General features: G+C 42.7%; 1 protein-coding gene across 1 annotated transcript in view; it reads left to right on the forward strand.

The window, feature by feature from the left end:
* The first annotated feature begins 226 nt into the window (after positions 1–226).
* Positions 227–12,695, forward strand: part of fhip1b (FHF complex subunit HOOK interacting protein 1B) — a 69,232-nt gene continuing 56,763 nt past the window's right edge. Inside the window, exons 1-2 of the mRNA XM_043692571.1 lie at positions 227–550; positions 9,052–9,651. Of these exons, the coding sequence (XP_043548506.1) occupies positions 422–550; positions 9,052–9,651 (729 nt within the window). The 5' untranslated portion in view covers positions 227–421. The remainder of the gene's footprint in view (positions 551–9,051; positions 9,652–12,695) is intronic.

A 12,695-nucleotide genomic window follows, 5' to 3' on the forward strand; every position in this document is an offset into this window, starting at 1 on the left:
CCAGGTGTGGCTTCACCAGTACCCTGTACAGCTGCAGCATAACCTCTCTATTTTTAAACTCCATCCCCTTAGCAATAAATGACGATATCCATTTGCATTCTTAAATAGCTGCGTGTTGAAATGATTGTGAACTAAAGAATTTGTTTCTGTTATTTTACAGTAAGCTGCTGTGATTGAAGCAGCATGGAGGAGAAGCACTTACAGACAGGATGATACATGAAGCCAGAAGAAAACTGACCGGATAGTGTCAACACACTCTGCCCTGGAGCAAAGTATACTGCACTGTGCATTCTCTTCTGGATCCCTTCACCTTCCCCATTCCTACCCTATCCATCCTGATTCACCCTTTCTGCCCCTTTCATACCCATCCACCCTGCACCTGCTGCTCCCACACACCCAACCTCCAAAGTCGGCGGAAAGAATGAGCTGGCTGAGTAAGTTGAATCCCCGAGGAACCGGCAACCGGGTGAGCCGGGCTTCAAGTCCCCAGTCTCCAGTCACTGCCGACCCTGAGACCTGCTTCATGGTGTTTAAAAACCACTGGGCACAGGTAAGAACATAATGATACTTATGCAGGTATCTAATACCTCAGCATAAATACAGAAAATTCTGGAAATACTCAGCATCTGTGGAGAGAGGAACAGTTAATGTAACAGGGAAGATGGTGATGTTGTGGTCTTGTGCCCAGTGAGCTAGAGGCTCAGACTGATACCCTGTGGGCATGGGTTCAAATCCCACCACAGCACCTAGTTGAATAGTAAGTCAATTAACAAATTCTGGAGTGTGAAGCTAAAAACAAAATATTGTAAATTGTTTCAAAAATTTATTTAGCTGAAAGTGAGGACTGCAGATGCTGGAGATTAGAATTGAGAGGGTGGTGCTGGAAAAGCACAGCAGGTCAGGCAGCATCCGAGGAGCAGGAGACTCTGTGAGCTGCTGTGTGCTGCACCACACTCTCGACTCAACACCTCATTTGTTTACTGATGTCCTTCTGGGAAGGAAATCTACTGTTCTTACAAGGTTTGGCCTACATGAGCTTCTAGACTCACAGCAATGTGGTCAACCTTTAACTGCCCTTTGAAATGGCCGAGCAAGTCACTCAGCTCAAGGGCAATTAGAGATGAGCAAGAAGTGCTGACATTGCCAATAATGACTATATCTGATGGAAGAACTAAATAAAAACAGATCTGTGACTTTTCACAAAGCCATATTATATTCTGAACGTTTGTGTGCAATTGAGTCAACATAAGTCAGGTGGGCACAGGCTGGGTCAGTGTTTAGGTGGGTTTGGGTTTGTACAGTGATTCACAGTTTTAGTGCGCATGTGTGCTTTAATTAAGCACTAGGTTCCTAGTTTGAGGTTAAACCTGTTCATCTCAGGACTGTAAATCTATTTAAATAGAATCACAAACTGGTTACAGCACAGGAGAAGGACATTTGGCCCATCATGTCAATGTTGACTCTCTGCCAGATTGACTCACATAGTTTCAGTCACCATCTCCACACTCAATAGCTATGCAAATATTTTTTATTTCCTTTTGAAAGCCTCGAATGAATCTCCCTCCACTACATTCTTGGGCAGTGCATTCCAGGTCCCAACCACTAGTTGCATAAGGAAAGGTTTTCTTCCTGTTGTCTTTTGTTCTTTCGTCATTTGCCTCAAATCTGTCCTTCTGGTTCTCAATCCTTTCATCAGTTTAAACAAGGAGTTCAGACCATTCATGATTCTATGCTGTTCAGACCATTCATGATTCAAATCACCTCTCAGCCTGCTCCAAGGTGAACAACCCCCACTTCCTTGTTTTTAAAGAAAGTGTTTTTTTCAAGGTTCTCCAGGACTTCCTTGTGCACTTTACTCTGCTGCTTCTGTCCCCCCTTTTTTGATTTACTCCTTGAAGTATTGATTGACTCAGACAGCATTTAAAGCTGTAAAAAGTTTTAGTGATGAACTAATAGGGATTTACACATTAAATGTTTACCTTCATGAAAAGAGTTAACTCAGTAGCAATAAGAAGTGTCTGTTTCCGTGCTGTACATCTTTATGATTCTAAGATGTACCCATTCTCCTAAAATTTCTTAAAATATTTCTAATCGCTAATCTCCTTATTAGCTAAGCTAAGTTTGTTATTGAGAATGGTCTTGATCTTTCTGATTTTAAATTTGTCCTGAAGTCCTGCCCTGCAATAGGATTATCCAGTGCGTGGACTTCTTGTGTCTTTGATTTGTTGGGTAATGCCAGATAGTAGAGGCTAGCCACAGCTTGTTTGGATAATGGGAATGGCATGCTGCTGTGTGTCTGTTGTCTGGATAGATGTGTGAAGAATGGATGAATGTATTGTGGGGTTTTTGCATTCCCTTAGACCTCCATCAGCCTCTGTTAAGAAATATCACCACCACATATCTGTGGCCAATCTTGCATCAGTGAGTTCTACTTGAAATTGGATCTCGCTGGCCCTTTTAAAAATGTCATGGTAACTGCTGCAGGTAATGAGGTGGTTCACATACAGGCCAAAGTGTCCTCCTGGCTGCAGGGTTCCCATGTGGGCTGTGTTTGGAAATTCCAGCAAGTCCACTGTAACCTTACTGCTACAATGAGGAGTGTTGTGTCACTGACATAGATTTATAGATGCTTTAATCTCTACCCATTTCATTCTGTTGTGTGTTTTGCACCTGCTTAATCTGCAATCATGTACATTCTACCTCAGGGCTCACAGCAGATGGGGACAATGAGTGTACCCATCTTCAAAACCTCCAATTCATCTTGGAAAATCCATCTATAGACCCTTCCCCCAAATAGAAGGCATCCAGATGGGTATATAAATAGTAAGGGTTTAGAGGGATATGGATTAAATGCTGGCAAATAGGACTAGACTTATTTAGGATAGCTGGTCGGCATGGACATGTTGGGCCGCAAGGTTTGTTTCTATGCTGTACATCTCTATGGTTGTACAACTCTATATTGATGGATTTTTCTAATTCAGCTTCTGTTTCTGTACAAGTCCAAAAGTCTCATAAAACAGAAGGTAATGTTGCATCATGTAGAACATGAGTTAGTGAGAATGGAAAAGGCACTTTTGAAATCCAGAACTAGCCTCTGAAAAGTAAAATGTAGCCCTCAAGAAATCTCAAGTGAAGCCCTCAAACAATAAATTATTTTGTACTCTCCCACTTCCTGAGGGGAGAGTTTTAAACATTTTCACATTTAGTGAGATTATTAGCTGAGTTTGAACTCAATTTTTATAAGTATCCCACGACTCCTGTAGTTCTGTAAATGGATCCTTTTCAAAAGATACATTGAATGTTGTTATTGAACCTGCCTCCAGCAATCCTTCAAGCAGCATGTCATCATTATTCCAGGGAAGGCAATGGCAAAGTGGATTTGTCACTGGACACGTTATCCAGAGACTTGAGTCATGCCAGGGGAACCTAGGTTTGTCTCCCACTATGGCAGATCGTGAAATGTGAATTTTTGTCAAAAATAAAATCTGGAATGAAACCACATTCGATTGTTTCAAAAACAAAAGATCTGGATCATTAATGACCTTAATGGAAGGAAATGTGGCTTGGGTGTCTCCAGACCCGCAAGAATATGGTTGGCTTGGAAATAGACTTGAATATAACTCAATTATACCAAACTCCAAAAACGTCTCAAAGGAATGAAACTCATCAGACGACCTGGCATCAAACTAGGCATCAGAAACGAGAACAGTAAATGCAGCCTGTTGCAAAGTCCTCTGGGGGCTTATGGCAAAATTGGTGAGCTGTCTCACAGAAAAGTCAAGCAACAACCTGACATAGTTGTACTCCTTGCATCACACCTTACAGACAATGCCTTAGATACCCCCATCACCTGCACAGGTAGTGACACTGCTATACAGTCCATTAGATCATAAGACCTAGGAGCAGCAGTAGGCCATTCGGCCCCATTCTTCTCCTTCATTCAATGAGACTCAACTTCCCTCCTTTCTCCTGTCACCCTTGTTCCCTTACAGATTAAAAATGTCTGCCTCAGCAGTTCTCGGTGGTAATGAATTTCATAGATTCACTGTGCTCTTCGAGAAGAAATTCATCCTCATCTCTGTTTTAAATGTGTGACTCCTGTGATATGCCGTTTGGTGCTAAACATGAGGGAAAACAACCCTCTAATAATCATGTGTGTTTCAATAAGGTCTCCTCTTGTCATTCTATATTCCAGAAAGTACAGGCTTAATCTATTCAACCTGTCCTCATTAAACAGTCTGTCGAGATCTGGTTTCAGCCTAGTGAATCTCTCTGGACTGGTTCCAATGCCAATACATCTTCCTTTAGATGAGGGGCCCACAACTGTTCATAATTTTCTCACTGTTGACTGAATAGTGTCTTGTACAGTTTCAGCAAAACCTCCCTATTTGTATGTCATTTTGACCTTTGAAATAAAAGTCGATGTTTCTTTTGTCTTCCCTGTTACTTGCTGAACTTGGATGCTTGCTTTTTGTGATATATGCACAAGGACTCCCCAATCCCTCTGTTGTATGGCTTTCTGCAGGGTTTCTCCATTGAGCTAATACCCAGCTCCCCAATGCCAAAATGCATTTCTCCACATATTCAATCCTTACCACCTTCCTTCTCACCATATTTTTGTATCACTCATGAACTTGGCTATAGTGCATTCACTTTCCTCAATCAAGTCATTAATAAATAGTATAAATAATTGTGGCCCTGGCACTCCATTAATTAGATTGCCATCCTAAAAATGCCCCCCCCCCCCATGCCAACTCTGTCTTTTGTTAGTAACCGATCTTCTATCTTTGAAAATGTATTATCTCTAAAATCATGGGCTGTTCTTAAGTAACCTATTATGTAGTACCTTATCATATGCTTTTGAATGTTCCAAATATATGACATCCACTGCTTCCCCTTTACCAATCCTGCTTGTTACCTCCTCAAGAATTCTAGTAAACCTGTCAGGCATGGTTTCCCCTTCATGAAGTCATGCTGACTCTCCTTGATCATTTTATGCATTTCTAAATACTCTGCTATTCCATCCATTCTGATGGAGTCTAACATTTTGCCAATAACAGACATTAAGCTAAGTGGCCTAATGTTACCTGTTTCCATGATTCCTTCCCTTTCTAAATTAAGGTGTTACAATTACAGTTTTCCAATCCTCTGACATTTCCAGAATCTAAGGATTCCTGGAAAATTACTACCAGTGCATCCACTCTCTCTCTAGACACTTGCTTTAATAGTCTAGTATGCACATCCTATCCAGGTACCATTTCCTACCATTCCAGAGTACCTTCCCTACCATTCCCTACCTTCCCTACCATTCTTTCCTCTGGTGATAAGTATTGTAGGTATTTTCTGACATTTTGCTTCTTGGAATATTTAGTAATTTTGGAATGCTATTAATGTCTTCCACTGTGAAGACAAAGTATTTATTTAACTCCTCTGCCCTTTCCTGGTTCCCCAATACTTGCTCCCCAGAGTCGTTCTCCAAAGGGATGATGTTCACTTTGGCTTCTCTCTTCAATTCCACATATTCAAAGAATTTCTTGCTGTCCATCTTGCTATTGCATTCAAGTTTACCCTCTTTTTTTTTATTAGATTACCTACAGTGTGGAAACAGACCCTTTGTCCCCAAAAGTCCACAACGACCCTCCGAAGAGTAACCCACCCAGACTCATTTCCCTCTAACTGATGGGCAATTTAGCATGGCCAATTCACCTGACCTGCACATCTTTGGACTGTGGGAGGTAACCGGAGCACCCGGAGGAAACCGGGTAATTTTGGAATGCGTGGAAACCCACGCAGACACGGGGAAAATGTGCAAACTCCACACAGACAGTCGCCTGAGGCTGGAATCGAACCTGGGTCCCTGGTGCTGTGAGGCAGTAGTGCTAATACTGAGCCACCGTGCTGCCGTGGTTGTCTTTTATTGATTTTTAAAACTTGTCCAATCCTCAGGCTTACCAGTAATATTTGCCACATTGTATGGATTTTCTTTTAATCTGGCGCTATGCTTAACTTCCCTGGTTAACCATGGTTGACTTCCTCACTGGAAATATCTTTGTTATGAGCCATTAACTATTTTCTGAAATTTCTGCATTTGTTTCTCAATTGTCTTTGCAGCTGAACTCCTTTCCCAGTCTACTCCAGTCAGCTGTGCCCTCATTCTTGGCAATTAATGTTATTTAAGCTCAGCGCAGTTGTTTCCGACCCACGTTTCTCCCTCTCAAACTAGTTGTGAAATTCTACCACGTTATGGTCACTGTTTCTGAGATGACCTTTTACTCTGACATTATTTATTAAACCTACCTCATGCTGCATTACCAGATCCAAAACAGTTTGATCCCTATTTGAATCCATGGCATATTGTTATAGAGTCATCAATATCTATAGCATGGAATTAAGGCCCTTTGGTCCATCCAGGAAACTGTGCTGAACACACTCTCTGAACTTGTCCTCATTGCTTCCTCTGCCAATCTGACTATCCCCATCTACAGCAAGTCTGAAGTCACCCATAATTAATGTACTGCCTTTATTACATGCTCTCATTATCTCCTGATTTATTCTCTGTCCTACCAAATAACTACTGTTAAGAGGCCTATCGACGACTCCTCTCAGTATCTTCTTTCCCTTTTATTTCTTATCTCCACCATATGGAGCCTGGATTTTCTGACCCAAGACCATTTCTTGCTATTGTATTTATTCCATTCTGTACCGAAAATGCTACCCCACTACCTTTTCTTCCCTGCCTGTCCCTGAATATTTAGTTCCCAGCTTTGATGTCCTTATAATCATGTCTGTGTAATGACTATAAGATCATATCCATTAACCTGTATTTGTGCTGTTAATTCATCTATTTTGTTCTGAATACTATTCACATTAAAGCAAAGCACCATTAATTTTTCCTTTTGACCATTATTTCCTTTTTTTGACCCTATTTACTATTGTTTTTTCTACATTTGAACACACTGTCCCTTTCTGTCCCACTCTGGTTATCATTATCCAAATAAATTGCCGTGTTATTCTGCCATATCCTCTTGCTTTGTAAGTCTACATTTCCCTCTCCCAAAAATACTTGCCCTTTCTAATTAGGGTGGGAGGGAGATACCCTGGAGTTCTTAACATTGACCTCATGAAGTCTCATGGCATTAGGTCAAACATGCACAAGGAAACCGTCTGCTGATTTCCACTTGCCATCCTCCCTCGGCTGATGAATTCTGTTGGCCAACATTTGAAAGAACTATCGAGCGTGTTAAGGTGTAGAATGTACTCTGGGTGGGGAATTTCAATGTCCACCACCAAGCGTGGCTCAGTAGCAGTATTACTAATGGAGCTGGTTGGGTCCTAAAGGACATTGCTGCTGGACTGGGTCTGTGGCAGATGGTGAGGGAATCAACAAGAGGGGAAAACATACCTGACCTCATCCTTACCAATCTATCGGCTGCAGATGCATCTGTCCATGACTGTGCAGTGGTCACTCTTACTGATACTATGTGGAAAATCACCCAGATATGGCCTGTGCATAAAAAGCAGCACGATTCCAACCTGGCTTGACTCACACCTCATCCATCAGCTTCTCTGGGCACTCCTTGTACTGTCTACAAGATGCGTGACAGAAATTCGCAAAAGCTCTTTAGATAGCACCTTCTAAATGCATCTAGGAGGGTGAGGGCAGCAGATAAATGGGGAGACCACACTCTGTAAGTTCCCCTCCAAGCCACTCACCATCCTGACTCGAAATATATCACCATTACTTCACTGTTACTGCGCCAAAATCCTGGAATTCCCTCCTTAAGGGCATAGTGGATCAAATTGGACTGCTGAGCTCACCTCCACCTTCTCAAGAGCAGCTAGGGACGGGCAATAAATACTGGGCCCAGCCAATGACACCCACATCCTATTAGTGAATAAAAGATAAGTCACTGAATGTAAAAGTAAACATTTCTGCCACCCGGTTCTTTTGTCAATTAATTTGAATCTCTCTCTCTTTCTGTTATCCTTTCCATTCCTGGTTTCTCGAATTCACTCATCATAAGTTTGAATATTTCTGTCAGACTCCACATCAGCTTCTCTCCTGTAAGAAGAACAATCACAGCTTGTCTAATGTCCACAGGAACTGAAGTCCCTCATCCCCAGCTAATCTCCTTTGCACCTACTAAGTTCCAGCTTCCACACTTTAAGAAGGTTATCCAGAGTTGTATGCATTATTTTATAAAACGTAATGAACTAACAATGAGGCAGTAAGAGAGACAAGAAAAATGAGTCCCTGGATTGAAAATACAGAAAGCTAACAGACAGGTATGCAAAATAACTCAAAGATTATTGAAACGTTGGCCTTTATCTTGAAACCATTTGTTGAGTAAGTATATTAATGTTTCCAGACCCGAAAGGTGAAACACAACTGGGGTTCAGCCATGATCTAATAGAATGATGGAGATAAATGTGAGGCTAAATAAATTTTGCTAAAACTAACAAGGATAATTAATGGAAGAGCGCTGGGTAGTGTTGTTGAACAGAGACCTAGGGGTTCAAGTACATGGTTCCTTGAAAGTTGCATCACAGGTAGACAGGGTGGGTAGGAAGGCGGTTAGCACTCTAGCCTTCATTGCTCAGATGTTTGAGTAAAGGAGTTGGGATGTCATGTCAAGGTTCTACAGGATGTGGCGAGGCCAGTTTTGGAGTACTGTTTACAATTCTAGTCGCCCTGCTGCAGGAAGGGTATTATTAAATTGGAGAGGGTTCCGAAAAGATTTCCCAGGATGTTGCCAGGACTGAAGGGTTTGAGTTATAAGTTGTGGAACAAACTGCCAGATTAAGCGGAAGATGCAGATACAATGATAACATTTAAAGATGTTTGAACAGGTCCATGATTAGGAAAGGTTTGGAGGGATATAAGCCAAATGTAGGCAAGTGGGACTAGATTAGTTTGGGAAAATTGATCAGCATGGACACATTGGACCAAAGGGTCTGTTTCTGTGCTGTATAACTCTGTAACACTGTGACTGAATGGCTTCCTGTTCTAACTGAGGCAGAACCTTTGACCTTTATTGGGTTGTATTGCAGGTGAGTCGTATTCTGGAGCGGCAGGACTCACGAACAGCGGATGAAGCGAGTGCAGTCCGTAATTATACCGATCAAATGATGTATCTGTTGGCAGAGGAGAGGCCACAGGACAGCACAGGGATTGGTCCCATCCTGGAGCTTGTGATTGTGGAAGGAATCCTGGACAGGTTGCTGAGTTGGAACCTGCGCTGGCAATTCAGTGACGACAAGAAAATCGAGCAGCTGAAGCTGTATGAGCTGCTGGTCAGTCAGTCCCATCAGCAGCTGCTGCGACACAAGCCCATCCTCTTGCCTTTGATGCGGTTGCTGAGCGCTTGTGTGGAACCGCGTTCCCCAGTGGTAGAGAACAACCTGGTGCTGCTTCTCAACCAGATCTGTGTGTCACTGGCCAAGGAGCCTTCTATCCTGGAACTGTTCTTTCACAGTCAGACCAACCAAGGCCCAGCAAAGCTCCTCATCTTCTCTATTCTGGTTCCCTTTATCCATCGCGATGGTCTGATTGGACAACAGGCACGAGATGCACTGCTCCTCATCATGGCTATCTCTGCAGAGAATGATACTGTGGCGAAATACATTGCTGAGAATTCCTACTTCTGCCCGGTGAGTACTTCCCTATGACGGTGGGGTGGGGCCAATATTGGTGCGTGAGAGAGAGGGGCACAGGAATATTTCGCTGTTGGTGGGATGGGGGGAACGTATATCAGTGCCTGTGGGGAAGGGAGGGCTGGGTTAGCGAGGCTCTGGTCTCAGCTCTCTCATCACACGGTGAGCTCTTCGTGTTCATGCTGTCTGTGCAACTGTCCAATCGCTGCATGTTTCATATTGGGAGAAATGACAAAAACCTGCAGATGCTGAAATCCAAGGTAGACAGGCAGGAGGCTGGGAGAACACAGCAAGCCAGGCAGCCTCAGGAGATGGAGAAGTCAACATTTCGGGAGTAACCCTTCTTCAGGACTGGGGGTGGATATAAGGGGAGCTCCAGATGAAGGGGATTGTGGAGGAGGTTTTGTGAGAAGGGGGTGCAGTGGTGAGGTAATGATAGGTGAATACAGGTAGAAGGTACAGCCTGGTTGGTCATTGGTAGGAATGAATCCGGTTAGTGGCTGGAAGGAAGGGTCAGTCAGAGGAATGGACGGGAGAGGGATGGCTGGGAAGGGAGTTGGGGAAGGAAGTTATTAGAAATTGTTGAACTCAGTGTTGAGTCCTCTGGGCTGTAGGCTGCTCAGGCAGAAGATGAGGTGTTGTTTCTTCAATTTGCAATCTGAATCGCTGTGGCAGTGGAGGAGACCAAGGATGGTCATGTCAGAAAGGGAATGGGAAGGTTTGGGAGCTGTCAGAGCAGTGCAGTCCAGGCTCCTTCTCACCCAGTTTACAAATCTTTTCACAGTATCTAGGTACATATGACAATAATAAATCAAATCAAAGCAATACTTTCTGTCTGGTCTTTCACTGGATAGCGATTTTGGCTCATGCCTCCTTCTTCTCCCAACCCTTTCAGCTCAGGATCACTGAGCCAAATTAGCGATCAGCTAAATAAACACAGAGCTGGAATAAACACAGAGTGGGGTCTTTGCTCACCTCTGTGACCCCATTTTTCTTGGTGGGAGGTTGGGAGGGGTTGTTGGACTGGGTGTGGAAAATGCAGCACGTTTATTTCAGTGCTGAGGAACAGACGAGCTGCTGTGTATAGTCTTTAATGTGCTGGCCCCCTCCTTGGTGAGGGTTGGATTTGTGCCTCATCACCTTTGAGCTCCGTGCTGACGAATGAAGCAGCCCAGTGTTAAACACAAACTGCTTTCCCAGTGGAGCCGCGGCTCCAGTCTCTTTCGGTGTGTCGGGAGTGGACTGGAATGTTTGGAATCTCCTAGGCGGTTACTGCAACTGGCCAACAGGGTGTGTTCCCTTAGCTTTTGAGAGGCAGACGCAACCACTTCCTGACACCAGCACTTGCTGGCAACTGGACTGAGATTGCTGTTGGAGTTAACAGGCATAAACCAGCATTCTCCAACATTTCCCTCTTCACCAGCTGATGTCAAACATCTTGGAGACCTTTTTATTCTCCAACCAGCTAAGTTATTTCCCACGTGCAGTTGGCTGTAAAACACTGCTGCAATTGTGAAAGGCGCTATGAATTCTTTGGTTTTGAATTCCCTTCACCTTTTTATAACAGCCACTTTACACTGAGATTAATGCTCAGCTCACTCCTTATGAGTTTTTTTTTAAATTGATGCATCTCAAAACCAAACCATCAAACCATTTACTGTGAAGGAGCAAAGGGATTTTCTCCAGTCAGAAAAATCATTAAGCTAGTCTACAGCAACAACTGGCATGCAGCAAGTATTTCAGTATTGCAGTATTCCAAATATCCTATGTTTACAATGTTTTTAATTTATTTTATTGGCATGCAATATCTAGGATTGGGCCAACAAGTGGCAAGCAGCATCCACACTATACAATTACCATCTCCAACAAACAACTAGAATGGCAGGGGATGGGGACCTGAGCTGGGAGACAGAGAAGGAGAAAACAAGGAAAGAAATGAAAGATGCAATAGTCAGATGCAAGAATAGAAGGCAGAAAAAACAAGGGTGAAAAATAAGTGGGGCATAATGCAAAATAAGGCCACAATGACTAATGAGGTTAAAAAGACAAGGCAAAAGGTAATGTGTGCAGTGAGGTAGATGAATTAGCAGCGCAAATAGGTACACACGGTTATTATATAGTTAGCTAAAGTTATAATCACGGAGACATGGCTGCAGGATAACCAAGGATGGGAACTAAACGTCCCAGAGGTATTCAGTATTTAGGAAGGACAGATAAATAGGAAAAAGAGGGTTGGGGTAGCATTGTTAGTGAAGATGGACTCAATGCAATAGTCAGGAAGGATATTGACTTGGAAATGCATGAGATGGACTCTATATGGGTGGAGATAAGGGACAGAAACCCTTTGTGTGGGTGTCTATAGTTCCCAAACAATAGCATTTATTTAAGAGAAGACATTAAACAGGAAAAAGATATGGATGCTGTAAGGGTACAGCTGTCATCATGGGTGACTTTAATCTATATATGGATTGGACAACCAAAGTAGCAATATTAGTTGAGGAGCATTTCCTGGTGATTTTTTTTTCAGCCAATACTTTGAAGAACCAACTGAAAAGGAGGCTATTCCAGCTTAGGTATTGTGCAATGAGAAGACGCTAATTAACAGTCTTTGTGTGCAAGGTGTAGTTTTGGATAAAAAGTGACCATAAAATAATATAATTGTTAATTTAGATTGAGCGTGAAGAAGTTGAATCAGAATAGAGGGTTGGGAATCTAAATGAAGAAAATTACAAGACTATGAGATGCAAATTGGCAAGGCTGGATTAGATAACCTTACAAAATGGATTGACATTTTAGAGGCAATGGCTAATACTGAAGGAATGTATATCTGAATTACAACAATTCTTCATTCCAAACTGGTGCAATAACAAAACAGGAAAGGTGACTAAATCATGGTTTACAAAACTGCAGGGTTCTGTACTGGGACCTCTGCTGTTTGTGATATACATAAATGACTTGCATGAAATTGTAGATGGTGGGTTAGTAAGTTTGCAGATAACACAAAGATCGGTGGAGTTGTGGATAGTGTAGAAGGTTGTCAA

Source organism: Chiloscyllium plagiosum, chromosome 6, assembly GCF_004010195.1.
Source record: "Chiloscyllium plagiosum isolate BGI_BamShark_2017 chromosome 6, ASM401019v2, whole genome shotgun sequence".
NCBI lineage: Eukaryota > Metazoa > Chordata > Chondrichthyes > Orectolobiformes > Hemiscylliidae > Chiloscyllium > Chiloscyllium plagiosum.